Raw genomic sequence first — 20,787 nt, forward strand, 5'->3', positions numbered from 1 at the left:
AGGCAGCGTTGGGTTGAAGTGAGCCAACACTTCCTCTGAGGTGATCAATGCCTTGCTTTTGCGAAAGGCCCTCTTACAGTCCTCGCTCCACTTCCATGGTACTCCCTTCTGCAAAAGAGCGTTCAGCAGGTGCAGCACCGTGGATAAATTTGGCAGAAACTTATGGTAATAGTTAATCAACCCTAGGAACGACCTAAACTGGGATACATTATCCGGAGCGGGTGCCTTCACAACAGCTTCGATCTTGTAAGGAGACTTATGAAGCCCCTCCTGGTCAATGACATGACCACAGTACGAGATCCGCTTCTGAAAGAACTCACATTTCTGGCGATTAACTCGAAGTCCATATTCTTTCAATCTGGTGAGCACCAGTTCCAAATTTGCAAGGTGTTCCTCGTCATCATCTCCTGTAATCAGAATATCGTCCAGGTAACATTGTGTGCCTGGAATTCCCTGTAATACCTGCTCCATGGCCCTCTGCCAAATTGCTGGAGCCGATGCCACTCCAAAAACCAGTCTATTATACAAGCCTCTATGCGTGTTGATCGTGAGATACTGGCGTGACTCTTCCTCAACTTCCATCTGTAAGTACGCCTGCGCCAGGTCTATCTTGGTGAAGTGTTTCCCGCCAGACAACGAAGCGAAGATATCCTCAATCCACGGAAACGGATACTGCACCTTGTGAAGCACCGGATTAACAGTGATCTTGAAATCTCCACAGATGCGAACCTTCCCTGGTTCCCCCGGCTTGTTGCTTGATGAACGCTTCATGACGGGAACAATGGGCGTAGCCCACTCACTCCAGTCTACCTTAGACAGTACTCCTGAACGTTCTAGCCCTTCCAGCTCAGCTTCCACAGCAGGTCGTATCGCATAAGGTACCGGTCTGGCTTTGAAAAATTTCGGGTTTGCATGTTCTTCAACCTTGATGTTTGCCGTAATTCCTCTCAGTGTTCCCAGTCCCTGTTGGAACACCTCTTTAGCATCGTCCAATATTCTGGACAATCGTTTAGGTTTGACATCTTTTTTACCGGAATCTACCGTTAGTGCTTTTAAGGAATGCCAGTCCATATTTATTTTCCTAATCCACTCCCGTCCCAGTAGTGGTGGACCTCCCTCAGGTAGCACATATAAGTCCATTCCTCGGCTTTCTTTGCCCTTGTGGACCACCTTTACCTCTATCTTCCCGATGGGGTATACTCTTTGCCCCGTGTATGTTTTCAATACAATCTCCGTATCCCGTCGGGGAATATGTGGGAATAACCTTTTGTAATCTTGCTTATTCATGACCGTCAATGCCGATCCAGTGTCCAATTCCATCTTCACTTGGACTCCTGCTATCTGAAGTGTGACCCAAATTGTTTGGAGGTCTGCTTCCTTACCAACTTTGTGTACTCTTAGACTACCCAGTTCATCACTGCTGGAGTCTGAATCTGACTTCTGTTCGTTCGAACTGTTCTCTGTCACCTTGTGTACCTTTCTGTACTTTTCTTGCGGTGACTTTTTGTTGCTGGTCTTCTTTCCTGACCGGCATACTTTAGCTATGTGACCAAGCCTGCCACATTTTCTGCATTCCTGATTTTTGAACCAGCACTGGTTCTGATCGTGCGTTGTCTTTCCACAACGATAACATTTTACTGTACCCAAGACCATTTGATTGGTGCTGAGTTCCGGTGACCGTAGCTGCATTTCCGCCGTGCCTCTCGCTGCGGCTTCTTGCGATGCTGCAATAGTGACAGCTTTATCAAGCGTAAGATCATTCTCCTCAAGCAGTCGCTTTTGTGTTCCTTCTTTTAACAATCCACACACAAATTTATCTCTCAGCGCATCTTCTAGTCCTGTTCAAAACTGACAGTACTTCGATAGCTTACGCAGTTCAATTAAAAATTCAGCGTTGCTTTCGTCTTTCAGCTGCGTTCTTCTGTAAAATTTAAATCGTTCCGCTATCATCAGCGGCGTGGGGTTTAAATGATTTTTCAGGACAGTAACAATGTTCGCGAAAGTCTGATCCGCCGATTTATTTGGTGATAGAAGGTGCTTCAATAGCCTGTATGTCTTCGCACCCATTGAGCTTAATAAGGTTAGTGTTTTCTCATCATCTGGTACCTTATTTGCTTTACAATAAACTTCCATGCGTTCTACATACGTGGTCCAATCTTCGATATCGCTATCAAAGGTATTAATGTTCCCATGTTTAGGCATCCTTGCAAGTTTTTAAATTTTTCTTTTTCTCAAAATGGCGGCTTCCCGCGCTTGTCTTCTTCCCCCGCCTACTAAAATGGCGGCTTCCCGCATTTGCCTTCTTCCCCCGCTGGCTGCAATGGCGATTGCCGTGCTGCTGCCGTTCTCGCCTCCCCAGCGGTTCTCAATTCCCCGACGCTGCTTTGCCTCGCAGCCCCGCTTGCAGCCCGGTCCTTTACACCGGCTGCGTTTGAGTTCTCCGCAGCTCTCGTGCCTTAAGCTGTCCCAGTCGCTGCGCCTCTCAGCCTCGATTGCAGCCCAGCCCTTTTTACCGGCCGTGGTCGAGTTCTCCGCCCTTATTCCTCCGTTTTCCCTCCCCTACTCCACAGCCAACGCGGCCGACTTTCTGCTCGTGTCGCTGATCGGCTTACCCACCACCGTGGTAGAAGGGATGATCACTGCCTGTCGCTGATGGAGGGCTTCGTGGTCAGAATTTTTCTTTTTAACACGGGTCCTCGATGCCTCCCGTGCGATGGTGCTCAGCAGGATGATGAGGGCAGATGCCTCTTCTTGACGCCCGTTCTGAGGACGAAGCTGCCTTGGATGTAAAACTGCCGCAGGGTAAGATCGGACTCGTCGCCACTGTTGAGTCTGTGTGTCTCAGTTATGCTTAGGATCAATCACTGGACACAGACAACAAGAATAACTTTTAACAGGTCTTTACTATTCGGAGGTCAGGGCTGAACTGCCCAGCTGATCCCTACACAACACTTATATACCGGTGTGGTCACCACCGGTATTACAGTATACAGCAGCCAAGAGAAAGTAGTACATCTCTTAAGGTAGTTCTCTTAAGGTGGAACAGGTTACATACACCACAAACCTCTCCTCATATGTCCATCCCCTCATCCCCGGGATTAACCGAGTGAACCTTCTTTGTACTGACTCGAGAGCAAGTATGTCCTTTCTTAAGTATGGACACCAAAACTGTACGCAGTATTCCAGGTGCGGTCTCACCAATACCTTGTACAACTGAAGCAATACCTCCCTATTTTTATATTCTATCCCCCTAGCAATGAAAGCCAACATTCCATTGGCCTTCTTAATCACTTGCTGCACTTGCATACTAACCTTTTGAGTTTCAACTTGAATTTATAGAAACATAGAAGATAGTAGCAGGAGTAGGCCATTCGGCCCCTCGAGCCTGCTCCGCCATTCAATGCGATCATGGCTGATCATCCAAATTCAGTACCCTGTCCCTGCCTTCTCCCCATACCCCTTGATCCCTTTAGCCTTAAGAAATATATCCAACTCCTTTTTGAATATATTTAATGAATTGGCCTTAGCTGCCTTCTGTGGTACAGAATTCCACAGGTTCACCACTCTCTGGGTGAAGAAATTCCTCCTCATCTCAGTCCTAAATGGCTTATCCCTTATCCTTAGACTTTCCACCATCTACAAGGCACAAGTAAGGAGTGTGATGGAATACTCTCCACAGCTGGCCAAGGTTCGGTTTGCATAGCCTCACAGATTTTACCTTAAACTTGGCTGTCCGCCCCCACACACCGTTAGCTCCGCTGGTGTGTGTTCCGATGGTGACCTCTGTCGTCACACAAAGTTCATGGTGTTTGGAGATAGGACGCATTTGCTTTTCGAGTCAGTGGAGGCGGAGGGAAGGATGGAGTGGAGGGCGGAGCAATTGGGATCACTGCTCCAGAGAACAGCCGGGTGGAAAGTTACCAGGGTTTTCCAAGGCGGGACAGGGGCCTCTATAAGAACGTTCCTTCAGCCAGCAGAGACGCCAGCCGGACACTCAAGCTCTTCACGCTCTGAAGCAGTCCCGGCCCCTCATCGGACAGACGGAAGGTCTTTGAGTGACAACGCGGGATTCAGCTGCCATCATGTGGTAAGCAGATCTTTCGTGTTTAGAGGGAGCTTTACTCTGTATCTAACCGGTGCTGTACCTGTCCTGGGAGTGTTTGATGGGACAGTGTAGAGGGAGCTTTACTCTGTATCTAACCCGTGCTGTACCTGCCCTGGGAGTGTTTGATGGGACAGTGTAGAGGGAGCTTTACTCTGTATCTAACCCGTGCTGTACCTGCCCTGGGAGTGTATGATGGGACAGTGTAGAGGGAGCTTTACTCTGTATCTAACCCGTGCTGTACCTGCCCTGGGAGTGTTTGATGGTGCAGTGTAGAGGGAGCTTTACTCTGTATCTAACCCGTGCTGTACCTGCCCTGGGAGTGTTTGATGGTGCAGTGTAGAGGGAGCTTTACTCTGTATCTAACCCGTGCTGTACCTGCCCTGGGAGTGTATGATGGGACAGTGTAGAGGGAGCTTTACTCTGTACTGTATCTAACCCCGTGCTGTACCTATCCTGGGAGTGTTTGACGGGACAGTGTAGAGGGAGTTTTACTCTGCATCTAACCCCGTGCTGTACCTGTCCTGGGAGTGTTTGATGGGACAGTGTAGAGGGAGATTTACTCTGTATCTAACCTGTGCTGTACCTGCCCTGGGAGTGTTTGATGGGACAGTGTAGAGGGAGCTTTACTCTGTATCTAACCCGTGCTGTACCTGCCCTGGGAGTGTTTGACGGGACAGTGTAGAGGGAGCTTTACTCTGTATCTAACCCGTGCTGTACCTGCCCTGGGAGTGTTTGACGGGACAGTGTAGAGGGAACTTTACTCTGTATCTAACCCGTGCTGTACCTGCCCTGGGAGTGTTTGATGGGACAGTGTAGAGGGACCTTTACTCTGTATCTAACCCGTGCTGTACCTGCCCTGGGAGTGGTTGATGGGGCAGTGTAGAGGGAGCTTTACTCTGTATCTAACCCGTGCTGTACCTGCCCTGGGCGTGTTTGACGGGACAGTGTAGTACGAATGCTCTGTTTGCACCAATCAGCAAGTTATTACCTAAGCGGTCTCTGGGACAATTTCCAAGGTGGAACAGTCTGAAGTTCATTCCCTTACGATCTATGTTGACATCAGACAGCATGAGGTCGTTGACATCCGTCTGGGTTCGATTTGAAACAGTGCCCCGAGCTGAAAGGTCAAAGTTTAACACTTCCTGTTGACTTTTGTCCAAGTGCATCGCTGGCCCCCTTTAGCGGGACATGAGAAATAGAAAGAACGAAATTGCATTGCTACAGTGCCTTTCAGAACCACAGGGCGTTCCAAAGCACTTCACAACCAATGAAATACCTTAGAAGTGTAATCACTGCTGTGATGTAGGAGAGGCGGCAGACAATTTGGGCACAGTGAGATCCCACGAACCGCAATGGGATAATGACCAGTTCATCTCATTATTGGTTCAGAGAGAAATAGTGGCCGCCGGACATGGAGAACTTCCGTGCTCCTCCTCCAATTGTGGTCGAGGGAACTTTTACGTCTGCCTCAGAGGACAGATTGGGATTCGGGTCAACATCGCATCGCAAAAGACGGCAAATCCGAGAGTGCAGCACTCCCTCAGTACTGTCCCTCCGACAGTGCAGCACTCCCTCAGTACTGCCCCTCCGACAGTGCAGCGCTCCCTCAGTACTGCCCCTCTGACAGTGCAGCACTCCCTCAGTACTCTCCCTCCGACAGTGCAGCACTCCCTCAGTACTGTCCCTCCGACAGTGCAGCACTCCCTCAGTACTGCCCTTCCGACAGTGCAGCGCTCCCTCAGCACTGCCCCTCTGACAGTGCAGCACTCCCTCAGTACTGTCCCTCCGACAGTGCAGCACTCCCTCAGTACGGCCCCTCTGACAGTGCAGAGCTCCCTCAGTACGGCCCCTCTGACAGTGCAGCGCTCCCTCAGTACTGCCCCTCCGACAGTGCAGCGCTCCCTCAGTACTGACCCTCCGACAGTGCAGCGCTCCCTCAGTACGGCACCTCTGACGGTAGAGTGCTCCCTCAGTACTGCCCCTCCGACAGTGCCGCGCTCCCTCTGTACTGCCCCCCTGACAGTAGAGCGCCTCCTCGGTACTGCCCCTCTGACAGCGCAGCGCTCCCTCAGTACTGCCCCTCCGACACAGTGCTCCCTCAGATCTGTCCCCCGACAGTGCAGTACTCCCTCAGTACTGCCCCTCCGACAGTGCAGCGCTCCCTCGGTCCTTCCCCTCCGACAGTGCAACGCTCCCTCAGTACTGCCCCTCCAATAATGCAGTGCTCCCTCAGTACTGCACCTCAGACAGTGCTGCACCCCCTCAGTACAGCCCTTTCCGACAGTGCAGTGCTCCCTTAGTACTGCCCCTCCGAGAGTACAATGTTCCCATAGTACTGCTCCTCTGACAGTGAAGCGCTTTCTCAGTACAGGCCCTCCGACAGTCCAGTGTTCCCTCACTACGGCCCCTCCGACAGTACAATGTTCCCATAGTGCTGCTCCTCTGAAAGTGAAGCGCTTTCTCAGTACAGGCCCTCCGACAGTGCAGCACTCCCTTACTACCGCCGTTCCGGCACTGCAGCGCTCCCTCAGTACTGCCCCTCCAACGGTACAGAACCACCTCAGTACTACCCCTTTGACAGTGCAGCGCTCCCTCAGTACTGCCCCTCTGACGGAGCAGCGTCCCCTCAGTAACGCCCCTCCGACAGTGCCGCGCTCCTTCAGTACTGCCCCTCCAACTGTGATGTAATCCCTCAGTACTGCCTCTTCGCCAGTGCAGAGCACCCTCAGTACTGCCCCTCCGACAGTGCAGCGCTTCCTCAGTACTGCCCCTCCGACAGTGCTGCGCTCCCTCAGTACTGCCCCTCCGACAGTGCTGCGCTCCCTCAGTACTGCCCCTCCGACAGTGCAGCATTCCCTCAGTACTGCCCCTCTGTGATGCAGTGCTCCCTCAGTACTGCCCCTCCAAAAGTGCAGCGCTCCCTCAGTACTGCCCCTCCAAAAGTGCAGTGCTCCCTCAGTACAGTCCCTCCAACAGTACAGTGTTCCCATAGTACTGCTCCTCTGACATTGAAGCGCTCCCTCAGAACAGGCCCTCTGGCAGTACAGTGTTCCCATAGTACTGCCCATCTGACAATGCAGCACTCCCTTAGTACTGCCCCTCCGACAGTGCAGTGCTCCCTGAGTCCTGCCCCTCCGACAGTGCAGTGCTCCCTCAGTACTACCCTTCCAACAGTGCAGCACTCCCTCAGTACTGCCCCCCCACAGTGCAGTGCTCCCTCAGTACTGCCCCTCCGACAGTGCAGTGCTCCCTCAGTACTGCCCCTCCAAAGGTGCAGCGCTCCCTCAGTACTGCCCCTCCGACAGTGCAGCGCTCCCTCAGTACAGTCCCTCCGACAGTACAGTGTTCCCATAGTACTGGTCCTCTGACATTGAAGCGCTCCCTCAGAACAGGCCCTCTGGCAGTACAGTGTTCCCATAGTACTGCCCATCTGACAATGCAGCGCTCCCTCAGTACTGCCCCTCCGACAGTGCAGCGCTCCCTGAGTCCTGCCCCTCCGACAGTGCAGTGCTCCCACAGTACTACCCTTCCTACAGTGCAGCACTCCCTCAGTACTGCCCCTCCGACAGTGAAGCACTCACTCAAAACAGGCCCTCTGGCAGCACAGTGTTCCCTCAAATCTGCCCATCTGACAATGCAGCGCTCCCTCAGTACTGCCCCTTCGACAGTGCAGCACTCCCTCAGTACTGCCCCCCCACAGTGCAGCGCTCCCTCAGTACTGCCGCTCCAACAGTGCAGCGCTCCCTGAGTACTGCCCCTCCGACAGTGCAGCGCTCCCGCAGTTCTGCCCCTCTGACAGTGCCGCGCTCCCTCAGTACTGCCCCTCTGACAGTGCAGCGCTCCCTCAGTCAAATCAAATCAAATCAAATCAAATCAAATCAAATCAACTTTTATTGTCATTGTTAGTGCACAAGTGCAGTACAACGAAATGTAGGCTTGCGGCTCCCGAGAGTGTACAATTTGGATTAGGACACTTAAACATTCAACATACATTTATACATTTGGCTTGCAGTATATTAGCATAAATATGACCATAATAAAGTGCATTGGCAGATGTGCAGGCTTTAGTGTTTATTTGTGGAGTTCAGTAGGATGACAGCCCTGGGAAAGAAGCTGTTCCTAAATCTGGTCGTACGGGTGCGAATGCATCTGTAGCATCTTCCAGATGGTAGGAGGGCGAACAGACTGTGGCTGGGGTGGGTAGGGTCTTTGATGATGGACCGTGCCCTCCGTAGGCAGCGTTTCTGATATATATGCTCTATGGTCGGTAGCCGGGTGCCGGTAATGCGTTGGGCAGCTTTGACTACCCGCTGCAGGGCTTTCCGGTCATGGGAGCTACAGCTGCCATACCATACCGTGATACAGTTTGTCAGGATGCTCTCTATAGTGCAGCGGTAAAAGTTAGAGAGGATCAGGGGTGACAGATTACATCCCTTCAGCCTCCTCAAGAAATATAGGCGCTGCTGGGCCTTCTTCACCAGAGAGGAGGTATTGAGGGACCAGGAGAGGTCTTCCGTGATATGGGCTCCGAGGAACTTAAAGCTGGCCACCCTTTCCACCTCCGCCCCATTGATGTGGATGGGGGTGTGACTTCCGCCTTTGGACTTCCTGAAGTCCACGATTATTTCCTTTGTTTTCTTGGTGTTAAGGGCCAGGTTGTTGTCGGCGCACCACTTCACGAGATGCTGGACCTCCTCCCTGTAGGCTGACTCATCGTTGTTGGTGATCTGGCCTACTACCGTGGTGTCATCTGCAAACTTGATGATGGTGTTGGAACCATTAACAGCCACACAGTCGTGGGTGAAGAGGGAGTAGAGGAGGGGGCTCAGCACACATCCTTGTGGGGCCCCCGTGTTCAGGGTCGGGGGGGGGAGGTGTGGTTACCTAATTTGACAGACTGGGGTCTGTTTGTTAGGAAGTCCAGGGTCCAGTTGCAGAGGGAAGTGTTCAGGCCAAGAGTTTGGAGTTTGGTGGCCAGCTTGTTGGGGACGACAGTGTTGAATGCTGAGCTGTAGCCTATAAACAACATTCTGATGTAGGTCTCCTTACCATCTAGGTGATTCAGTGCCGAGTGTAGAGCAGTTGTGATTGCATCCTCCGTTGATCTGTTTGCACGATAGGCAAACTGGTGTTGGTCAAGGGAGGCAGGAACAGTGGCTTTGATGTGGGCTAAGACCAGTCTCTCGAAACACTTCATTATGATGGGTGTGAGTGCGACAGGTCGATAGTCATTCAGACACGTCACAGCCGCTTGTTTAGGCACAGGAATGATGGTGGTGGTCTTGAAGCATGTAGGGACTACTGCCTGGGCCAGTACTGCCCCTCTAATAGTAGCGCACTCCCTCAGTACTGCCCCTCTGACAGTGCCGCGCTCCCTCAGTACTGCCCCTCTGACAGTGCAGCGCTCCCTCAGTACTGCCCCTCTGACAGTAGCGCGCCCCCTCAGTACTGCCCCTCTGACAGTGCAGCGCTCCCTCAGTACTGCCTGCTCCGACAGTGCAGCGCTCCCTCAGTACTGCCTGCTCCGACAGTGCAGCGCTCCCTCAGTACTGCCCCTCCGACAGTGCAGCGCTCCCGCTGTACTGCCCCTCCAACAGTGCAGCGCTCCCTCAGTACTGCCCCTCCGACAGTGCCGCGCTCCATCAGTACTGCCCCTCTGACAGTAGAGCGCTCCCTCAGGCCTGCCCCTCTGACAGTAGAGCGCCCCCTCAGTACTGCCCCTCTAACAGTAGAGCGCTCCCTCAGGACTGCCCCTCTGACAGTAGAGCGCCCCCTCAGTACTGCCAGCTCCGACAGTGCAGCGCTCCCTCAGTACTGCCGCTCCGACAGTGCAGCGCTCCCTCAGGACTGCCGCTCCGACAGTGCAGCGCTCCCTCAGTACTGCGCCTCTGACAGTGTAGCCCCCGTCAGTGCAGCCCCTCCGACAGTACAATGATCCCTCAGTACTGCTCCTCCTACAGTGCAGCGCTCCCTCAGCAATGCCCCTCCGAATGTGCAGCCCTCTCTCAGTACTGCCCCTCCGACAGTGCAGCACTCCCTCAGTACAGCCCCTCTGACAGTACAATGTTCCCATAGTACTGCTCCTCTGACAGTGAGGCATTTTCTCAGTACTGCCCCTCCAGCACTGCAGCGCTCCCTCAGTACTGCCCCTCCAACAGTACAGAACCACTTCAGTACTGCCCCTTTGAGAGTGCAGCGCTCCCTCAGTACTGCCCCTCTGGCGGAGCAGTGTCCCCTCAGTATCGCCCCTCTGACAGTGCAGTGCTCCCTCAGTACTGCCCCTCCGACAGTGCAGCGCTCCCTCAGTACTGCCCCTCCGAAAGTGCAGCGCTCCGTCAGTACTGCCCCTCTGACAGTGCAGCACACCCTCAGTACTGCCCCTCTGAGATGCAATGCTCCCTCAGTACTGCCGCTCTGACATTCCAGGGCTCCCTCAGTACTGCCCCTCCGACAGTGCAGCGCTCCCTCAGTACTGCCTCTCTGACAGTGCAGCGCTCCCTCAGTACTGCCTGCTCCGACAGTGCAGCGCTCCCTCAGTACTGCCCCTCCGACAGTGCAGCGCTCCCGCTGTACTGCCCCTCCAACAGTGCAGCGCTCCCTCAGTACTGCCCCTCCGACAGTGCCGCGCTCCATCAGTACTGCCCCTCTGACAGTAGAGCGCTCCCTCAGGACTGCCCCTCTGACAGTAGAGCGCCCCCTCAGTACTGCCCCTCTAACAGTAGAGCGCTCCCTCAGGACTGCCCCTCTGACAGTAGAGCGCCCCCTCAGTACTGCCTGCTCCGACAGTGCAGCGCTCCCTCAGTACTGCCGCTCCGACAGTGCAGCGCTCCCTCAGGACTGCCGCTCCGACAGTGCAGCGCTCCCTCAGTACTGCGCCTCTGACAGTGTAGCCCCCGTCAGTGCAGCCCCTCCGACAGTACAATGATCCCTCAGTACTGCTCCTCCTACAGTGCAGCGCTCCCTCAGCAATGCCCCTCCGAATGTGCAGCCCTCTCTCAGTACTGCCCCTCCGACAGTGCAGCACTCCCTCAGTACAGCCCCTCTGACAGTACAATGTTCCCATAGTACTGCTCCTCTGACAGTGAGGCGTTTTCTCAGTACTGCCCCTCCAGCACTGCAGCGCTCCCTCAGTACTGCCCCTCCAACAGTACAGAACCACTTCAGTACTGCCCCTTTGAGAGTGCAGCGCTCCCTCAGTACTGCCCCTCTGGCGGAGCAGTGTCCCCTCAGTATCGCCCCTCTGACAGTGCAGTGCTCCCTCAGTACTGCCCCTCCGACAGTGCAGCGCTCCCTCAGTACTGCCCCTCCGAAAGTGCAGCGCTCCGTCAGTACTGCCCCTCTGACAGTGCAGCACACCCTCAGTACTGCCCCTCTGAGATGCAATGCTCCCTCAGTACTGCCGCTCTGACATTCCAGGGCTCCCTCAGTACTGCCCCTCCGACAGTGCAGCGCTCCCTCAGTACTGCCTCTCTGACAGTGCTGCACTCCCTCATTAAGGCACCCCTGACAGCGCGGCGTCCTTCAGTACTTCGCTTCCGAAAGTGCAGCACTGCCTCAGTACTGCACCTCTCAAAGTGCAGCGCTCCCTCTGTACAGTCCCTCCGACAGTACAGTGTTCCCATATTACTGCTCCTCTGACAGTGAAGCACTCCCTCAGTACAGGACTTCTGGCAGTAAAATGTTCCCTCAGTACTGCCCCTCCGACAGTGCAGCGAGCCCCAGTACTGCCCCTCCGACAGTGAAGCACTCCCTCACTAATGCCCCTCCAACAGTGCAGCGCTCCCTCAGTACTGCCCTTCCAACAGTGCAGCACTCACTCAGTACTGACCCTACGACAGTGCAGTGCTCCCTCAGTACTGCCCCTCCGACAGGGCAGTGGTCCCTCAGTACTGCCCCTCTGACAGTGCAGCACTCCTTCTTTAAGGCACGTCTGACAGTGCAGCGCTCCCTCAGTACTGCCACTCCGACAGTGCAGCACTCCCTCAGTACTGCCCCTCTGACTGTGCCGCGCTCCCTCAGTACTGCCCCTCTGACAGTAGAGCGCCCCCTCAGTCCTGCCCCTCCGACAGTGCAGCTCTCCCTCAGTACTGCTCCTCCTACAGTGCAGCGCTCCCTCAACAATGCCCCTCCGAATGTGCAGCCCTCCCTCAGTACTGCCCCTCTCACAGCGCAACGCTCCCTCAGTACTGCCCCTCCGACCGTGCAGCGCTCCCTCAGAACTGCCCCTACGACAGTGCAGCACTCCCCCAGTACTGCCCCTCCGACAGTGCAACGCTCCATCAGTACTGCCCCTCTGACAGGGCGGCACTCCCTCAGTACTGCCCCTCCGACAGTGCAGCGCTCCCTCAGTGCTGCCCCTCAAACAGTGCAGCGCTCCCTCAGTACTGCCCTTCTGACAGTGCAGCTCTCCCTCAGTACTGCCCCTCCAATAATGCAGGGCTCCTTCAGTACTGCCCCTCTGACAGTGCAGCGCTCCCTCAGTACTGCCCCTCCAATAATGCAGTGCCCCCTCAGTCCAATCCCTCCGACACTGCAGTGCTCCCTCAGTACTGCCCCTCCGACAGTGCAGCGCTCCCTCAGTACTGTCCCTCTGATGGAGCAGTGTCCCCCCAGTACCGCCCCTCTGACAGTGCAGCGCTCCCTCAGTACTGCCCCTCCGACAGTGCAGCGCTCCCTCAGAACTGCCCCTGCGACAGTGCAGCACTCCCCCAGTACTGCCCCTCCGACAGTGCAACGCTCCATCAGTACTGCCACTCTGACAGGGCAGCACTCCCTCAGTACTGCCCCTCCGACAGTGCAGCGCTCCCTCAGTGCTGCCCCTCCGACAGTGCAGCGCTCCCTCAGTACTGCCCCTCTGACAGAGCAGAGCACCTTCAGTACTGCCCCTCCAATAATGCAGCGCCCCCTCAGTACAACCCCTCCGACACTGCAGTGCACCCTCAGTACTGCCCCTCCGACAGTGCAGCGCTCCCTCAGTACTGCCCCTCTGACGGAGCAGTGTCCCCTCAGTACCGCCTCTCTGACAGTGCCGCGCTCTCTCAGTACTGCCCCTCTGACAGTGCAGCGCTCCCTCAGGACTGCCCCTCTGATAGTAGAGCGCCCCCTCAGTACTGCCCCTCCGACAGTGCAGCGCTCCCTCAGTACTGCCCCTCTGACAGTGCCGCGCTCCCTCAGTACTGCCGCTCCAACAATACAGCGCTCCCTCAGTAGAGCCCCTCCGACAGTACAATGATCCCTCAGTACTGCTCCTCCTACAGTGCAGCGCTTCCTCAGCAATGCCCCTCTAAAAGTGCAGCCCTCCCTCAGTACTGCCCCTCTGACAGTGCAGCGCTCCCCCAGTACTGCCCCTCCCATAATGCAGCGCCCCCTCAGTACAGCACCTCCGACAGTGCAGTGCTCCCTCAGTACTGCCCCACCGACAGTACAATGTTCCCATAGTACTGCTCCTCTGACAGTGAAGCGTTTTCTCAGTACAGGCCCTCCGACAGTGCAGTGTTCCCTCACTACGGCCACTCCGACAGTGCCGCACTCCCTTACTACCGCCCCTTCGGCATTGCAGCGCTCCCTCAGTACTGCCCCTCCAACAATACAGAACCACCTCAGTACTGCCCCTTTGACAGTGCAGCGCTCCCTCAGTACTGCCCCTCTGATGGAGCAGTGTCCCATCAGTACCACCCCTCTGACAGTGCAGCACTCCCTCAGTACTGCCCCTCCAACAGTGCAGCACTCCCTTAGTACTGCCCCTGTAAGATGCAGTGCTCCCTCAGTACTGCCCCTCTGACATTCCAGCGCTCCCTCAGTACTGCCCCTCTCACAGTGCAGCACTCCCTCATTAAGGCACCTCTGACAGTGCGGCATCCTTCAGTACTGCCCCTCCGACAGTGCAGCACTGCCTCAGTACTGCACCTCTCACAGTGCAGCGCTCCCTCAGTACAGTCCCTCCGACAGTACAGTGTTCCCATAGAACTGCCCCTCCGACAGTGCAGTGCTCCCTCAGTACTGCCCCTCCAACAGTGCAGCGCTCCCTCAGTACTGCCCTTCCAACAGTGCAGCGCTCCCTCAGTACAGCCCCTCCGACATTGCAGCATTCCCTCAGTACTGCCCCTCCGAAAGTGCAGCACTCCATCAGTACTGCCCCTCCGACAGTGCGGCGCTCCCTCAGTACTGCCCCTCCGACAGTGCAGCGCTCCCTCAGTACTGCCCCTCCGACAGTGCAGCGCTCCCTCAGAACTGCCCCTCCGACAGTGCAGCACTCCCTCAGTACTGCCCCTCCGGCAGTGCAGCGCTCTCCCAATACTGCCTCTCCGACAGTGCAACGCTCCATCAGTACAGCCCCTCTGACAGTGCAGCGCTCCCTCAGTACTGCCCCTCCGACAGTGCAGCGCTCCCTCAGTACTGCCCCTCCGACAGTGCAGTTCTCTCTCAGTACTGCCCCTCTGACAGTGCAGCGCTCCATCAGTACTGCCCCTCCGACAGTGCGGCGCTCCCTCAGTACTGCCCCTCCGACAGTGCAGCGCTCCCTCAGTACTGCCCCTCCGACAGTGCAGCGCTCCCTCAGTACTGCCCCTCCGACAGTGCAGTTCTCTCTCAGTACTGCCCCTCTGACAGTGCAGCGCTCCATCAGTACTGCCCCTCCGACAGTGCGGCGCTCCCTCAGTACTGCCCCTCCGACAGTGCAGCGCTCCCTCAGTACTGCCCCTCCGACAGTGCAGCGCTCCCTCAGTACTGTCCCTCTGACAGTGCAGCGCTACATCAGTACTGCCCCTCCGACAGTGCGGCACTCCCTCAGTACTGCCCCTCCGACAGTGCAGCGCTCCCTCAGTACTGCCCCTCCAACAGTGCAGCGCTCCCTCAGTACTGCCCCTCCGACAGTGCAGCGCTCCCTCAGTACTGCCCCTCCAACAGCGCAGTTCTCTCTCAGTACTGCCCCTCCGACAGTGCAGCGCTCCATCAGTACTGCCCCTCCGACAGTGCGGCGCTCCCTCAGTGCTGCCCCTCTGACAGTGCAGCGCTCCCTCAGTACTGCCCCTCCGACAGTGCAGCGCTCCCTCAGTACTGCCCCTCCGACAGTGCAGCGCTCCCACAGTACTGCCCCTCCGACAGTGCAATGCTCCCTCAGTACTGCCCCTCTGACAGTGCAGCGCTCCCTCAGTACTGCCCCTCCGACAGTGCAGCGCTCCCTCAGGACTGTCCCTCTGACAGTGCAGCGCTCCATCAGTACTGCCCCTCCGACAGTGCGGCGCTCCCTCAGTACTGCCCCTCCGACAGTGCAGCGCTCCCTCAGTACTGCCCCTCCGACAGTGCAGCGCTCCCTCAGTACTGCCCCTCCGACAGTGCAACGCTCCGTCGGTACTGCCCCTCCGACAGTGCAGCGCTCCCTCAGTACTGCCCCTCCCACAGTGCAACGCTCCATCAGTACTGCCCCTCCGACAGTGCAACGCTCCGTCGGTACTGCCCCTCCGACAGTGCAGCGCTCCCTCAGTACTGCCCCTCCCACAGTGCAACGCTCCGTCAGTACTGCCCCTTTCAAATTGCCGAGGTTTTTTTCTAACCATGTTGACCCTCGGCCTGAGGGCCTTTTGCGGGGGATGGTCGGGGAGGGCGCTGGATGGAAGAAGAGCAAGCAGCATCATGTGACAAACGTAGATATGGAAAACCAAGCGATTCTGGGTGTGCCAGTGATGTCTCTTCTTTTCCGTTCACTTCCAGGGTTGTTCTGCTCCAGTCGATCCTTCTCTGTACACTGGTGACCCTTTCGGAGCAACATCACAAACCCGATGACCAACTCCAGGCAGACGGTCAGTCAGTTTAACATGCAGGACAGCTGTGGCTTAGTTGGTCGCTCCCTGTCTCTAGCCTTCGAGTCAGAAAGGTCACGGGTCAGAGGGTCATTGCTGAGGGAGCGCCTCACTGTCAGAGGGTCAGTGCTGAGGGAGCGTCTCACTGTCAGAGGGTCAGTGCTGAGGGAGCGCCTTACTGTGGGAGGGGCAGTGTTGAGGGAGCGCTGCACTGTCAGAGGGTGAGAGGTGAGGGAGCACTGCACTCTCAGAGGGGCTGTACCGAGGGAGCGCGGCACTGTCAGAGGGTCAGTACTGAGGGAGTGCCTCACTGTCGGAGGGTCAGTGCGGAGGGAGTGCCTCACTGTCGGCGGGGCAGTACTGAGGGAGCGCTGCCCTGTCAGAGGGGCAATACTGAGGGAGCGCTGCACTGTCAGAGGGGCAGTACTGAGGGAGCGCTGCACTGTTGGAGGGGCAGTACTGAGGGAGTGCCTCACTGTCAGAGCGGCAGTACTGAGGGAGCGCCTCACTGTCAGAGGGGCAGTACTGAGGGAGAGCCTCACCGTCAGAGTGTCAGTGCTGAGGGAGTGCCTCACTGCCAGAGGGGCAGTACTGAGGGAGCGCTGCATTGTCAGAGGGTGAGAGGTGAGGGAGCACTGCACTGTCGGAGGGGCAGTACTGAGGGAGCCCTGCATTGTCGGAGGGGCAGTACTGAGAGAGCGCTGCACTGTCGGAGAGGCAGTACTGAGGGAGGGCTGCACTGCTGCAGGGTCAGTACTGAGTGAGCACTGCACTGTCGGAGGGGCAGTGCTGAGAGAGGGCTGCACTGTCAGAGGCGCAGTACTGAGGGAGCGCTGCACTGTCAGGGGGCAATACTGAGGGAGTGCTGCACTGTCGGAGGGGCAGTACTGAGAGTCACTGCACTGTCAGAGGGGCAGTACTGAGGGACTGCTGCACTGTCGGAGGGGCAGTGCTGAGAGAGGGCTGCACTGTCAGAGGCGCAGTACTGAGGGAGCGCTGCACTGTCAGGGGGCAATACTGAGGGAGTGCTGCACTGTCGGAGGGGCAGTACTGAGAGTCACTGCACTGTCAGAGGGGCAGTACTGAGGGACTGCTGCACTGTCGGAGGGGCAGTACTGAGGGAGCGCTGCACTGTCAGGGGGCAATACTGAGGGAGTGCTGCATTGTCGGAGGGGCAGTATTGAGAGTCACTGCACTGTCGGAGGGGCAGTACTGAGGGAGCGCTGCACTGTCGGAGGGGCAGTACTGAGGGAGCGTTGCACTGTCGGAGGGGCAGTCCTGAGGGAGCGCTGCACTGTCGGAGGGGCAGTACTGGAGGAGTGCTGCACTGTCAGAGGGACGGTACTGAGGGAGGGGCAGGCGAAGGGGGGGGATACGAAATTCGTGCGACTGCTGTACTAAATCTATCTCAACACTTGCCCTCCTCCAGTTCACTGCGGTGTCCCAGAAAAGATCGTACATGGTCACTTCGACTACCTGACCGCCCTTGACGAAAACTCTTACTTGGCAGTCATCAAGTACGACTGTGACCACCCCATCTATTCCCTCGCAAACAGTAATGAAGGTGAGTTCTGCGTTTCTCTCTGTGAGGGTTGGGTTGAGGGGAGGGTCTTTCCTTGTCCTGGGTGGAGGGGAGGGTATGAGTGGGCTGTGTTAGTCTTCAGCTGAATGATGAAACGTTGGGTGGGCCACCTTCATCAGGAACTCACGCCCTCCCCTCCGTTGGACCTCCCCCACTCCCCCCACACCTCCTTCCATCTCTCCACTCCCTTCCCCCTCCCTCCTCAATCTCAAGTCCTGGGCTCTCGTGGTACAGGTTGGGAATGTGATTCTTCAGGGAAATGCTAGCTGGTGTAGTCCCTGCTGTCACACTCTCTGTCTCACCTTCTCACCCTCTCTCTCCATTCCACCTCTATCACTCCCCACCCTCCCCCTCACACCCACCTCCCCACCTTCTCCCATATCCCTCACTCCCACCTCCCCACCTTCTCCCCATATCCCTCACTCCCACCTCCCCACCTTCTCCCCATATCCCTCACTCCCACCTCCCCACCTTCTCCCCTAATCCCTCAATACCACCTCCCCACCTTCTCCCCATATCCCACACTCCCACCTCCCCGCCTTCTCCCCATATCCCTCACTCCCACCTCCCCACCTTCTCCCCATATCCTCACTCCCCCCTCCCCGCCTTCTCCCCATATCCCTCACTCCCACCTCCCCACCTTCTCCCATATCCCTCACTCCCACCTCCCCACCTTCTCCCCATATCCCTCCCTCCCACCTCCCCACCTTCTCCCCATATCCCACACTCCCACCTCCCCACCTTCTCCCCATATCCCTCCCTCCCACCTCCCCACCTTCTCCCCATATCCCACACTCCCACCTCCCCACCTTCTCCCCATATCCCTCACTCCTACCTCCCCACCTTCTCCCCATATCCCTCACTCCCACCTCCCCACCTTCTCCCCATATCCCTCACTCCTACCTCCCCACCTTCTCCCATATCCCTCACTCCCACCTCCCCACCTTCTCCCCATATCCCTCACTCCCACCTCCCCTCCTTCTCCACATATCCCTCACTCCTACCTCCCCACCTTCTCCCATATCCCTCACTCCCACCTCCCCACCTTCTCCCCATATCCCTCACTCCCACCTCCCCACCTTCTCCCCAAATCCCTCACTCCCACCTCCCCTCCTTCTCCACATATCCCTCACTCCTACCTCCCCACCTTCTCCCCAAATCCCTCACTCCCACCTCCCCTCCTTCTCCACATATCCCTCACTCCTACCTCCCCACCTTCTCCCCATATCCCTCACTCCCACCTCCTCACCTTCTCCCCATATCCCTCACTCCCACCTCCTCACCTTCTCCCCATATCCCTCACTCCCACCTCCTCACCTTCTCCCCATATCCCTCACTCCCACCTCCCCACCTTCTCCCCATATCCCTCAATAACACCTCCCCACCTTCTCCCCATATCCCTCACTCCCACCTCCCCACCTTCTCCACATATCCCTCACTCCCACCTCCTCACCTTCTCCCATATCCCTCACTCACACCTCCCCACCTTCTCCCCATATCCCTCACTCCCACCTCCCCACCTTCTCCACATATCCCTCACTCCCACCTCCCCACCTTCTCCCCATATCCCTCACTCCCACCTCCCCACCTTCTCCACATATCCCTCACTCCCACCTCCTCACCTTCTCCCATATCCCTCACTCCCACCTCCCCACCTTCTCCCCATATCCCTCACTCCCACCTCCCCACCTTCTCCCCATATCCCTCACTCCCACCTCCCCACCTTCTCCCCATATCTCTCAATCCCACCTCCCCACCTTCTACCCAAATCCCTCACTCCCATCTCCCCGCCTTCTCCCCATATACTTATCTCCCACCTCCCTACCTTCTCCCCAAATCCCTCAATCCCACCTTCTCTCCCTATCCTTGAATTCAGTCTCTCTCCACAAATAGATCTAATTGGTTCTTAACCCCCATTACACTTTAATGCCTCAGTATCCTTCCCTGTTAACTCACTGAAACAATCAGCGACACTTTGGGTGACATTCCATCTTGAGGAAGATACCAGGAAAGAGTTAGAGAGAGGTGGGTGGTGGGGGAGGGTGGGTGGGGGTGGTGGGGGGAGAAGGAATACTAAAGTTATTGAGTTTGTGGCACAGAATGTGTTAGAATCATGCAGTCGTGGGGTGTGGCCATGAGGGGAGGAAAGCATCTGTGACGCCTCCCATGGTCAAACGACCATGTCAAATTCATGAGATTGGAGGGGGCGAGGGGCGAGGGGTGAGGGGGATGAAAGAGATTTGTGCGTGAGATGCGGTGGGGGTCTGATGAGTGAACGTTTCTCGAAACTCTGGTCTCTTCCCCTCCTGCAGCTGTCTACGTCTGCACAGAGCAGAACAGGTGGAAAAACGCAGTGTTGGGAGACAGGCCCCCGGAGTGCCACAAGGGTAAGCAAGAGACCGCACTCAACACATGGCCAGTGAGCCCTACCGCCTTGCTCCGGAAGTCTCACCAGCACTGGCCCCAGCTGGAATACTGTGTCCAATTCAGGAGCACCGCACATTAGGAAGGATGTCCAGCCCTCGGAGAGGGTGTGGAGGAGATTTACCAGAATGGTACCAGGGGATGAGGGGCTTGAGTTACGTGGAGAGACTGGAGAAGCTGGGGTTGTTCTCCTTAGAGCAGAGAAGGTTAAGGGGAGATTTACCAGAATGGTACCAGGGGATGAGGGGCTTGAGTTACGTGGAGAGTCTGGAGAAGCTGGGATTGTTCTCCTTGGAGCAGAGAAGGTTCAGGGGAAATTTACCAGACTGGTACCAGGGGATGAGGGGCTTGGGTAACGTGGAGAGTCTGGAGAAGTTGGGATTGTTCTCCTTGGAGCAGAGAAGGTTCAGGGGAAATTTACCAGGCTGGTACCAGGGGATGAGGGGCTTGAGTTATGTGGATAGACTGGAGAAGCTGGGATTGTTCTCCTTGGAGCAGAGAAGGTTAAGGGGAGATTTACCAGAATGGTACCAGGGGATGAGGGACTTGAGTTACGTGGAGAGTCTGGAGAAGCTGGGATTGTTCTCCTTGAAGCAGAAAAGGTTAAGGGGAGATTGACCAGAATGGTACCAGGGGATGAGGGGCTTGAGTTACGTGGAGAGTCTGGAGAAGCTGGGATTGTTCTCCTTGGAGCAGAGAAGGTTAAGGGGAGATTTACCAGAATGGTACCAGGGGATGAGGGGCTTGAGTTACGTGGAGAGACTGGAGAAGCTGGGATTGTTCTCCTTGGAGCAGAGAAGGTGAAGGGGAGATTGACCAGAATGGTACCAGGGAATGAGGGGCTCGAGTTACGTGAGAGACTGGAGGAGCTGGGGTTG

The 20,787-nt window shown here is 56.4% G+C and overlaps 2 protein-coding genes across 2 annotated transcripts in view; one reads left to right on the plus strand and one right to left on the minus strand.

The window, feature by feature from the left end:
- Window positions 1-3,826, minus strand: part of LOC147091311 (protein turtle homolog A-like) — a 39,529-nt gene extending 35,703 nt beyond the window's left edge. Inside the window, exon 1 of the mRNA XM_085976503.1 lies at window positions 3,748-3,826. Within this exon, the coding sequence (XP_085832629.1) occupies window positions 3,748-3,826 (79 nt within the window). The remainder of the gene's footprint in view (window positions 1-3,747) is intronic.
- LOC147091312 (zona pellucida sperm-binding protein 3 receptor-like) overlaps window positions 3,826-20,787 on the plus strand; it is a 29,021-nt gene continuing 12,059 nt past the window's right edge. The window contains exons 1-4 of the mRNA XM_085976734.1: window positions 3,826-4,087; window positions 15,815-15,903; window positions 17,333-17,467; window positions 19,798-19,872. Of these exons, the coding sequence (XP_085832860.1) occupies window positions 4,083-4,087; window positions 15,815-15,903; window positions 17,333-17,467; window positions 19,798-19,872 (304 nt within the window). The 5' untranslated portion in view covers window positions 3,826-4,082. The remainder of the gene's footprint in view (window positions 4,088-15,814; window positions 15,904-17,332; window positions 17,468-19,797; window positions 19,873-20,787) is intronic.

Source organism: Somniosus microcephalus, unplaced genomic scaffold, assembly GCF_052327205.1.
Source record: "Somniosus microcephalus isolate GS21.2 unplaced genomic scaffold, FLI_Smic_1.0 unresolved_chr3, whole genome shotgun sequence".
Lineage (NCBI taxonomy): Eukaryota > Metazoa > Chordata > Chondrichthyes > Squaliformes > Somniosidae > Somniosus > Somniosus microcephalus.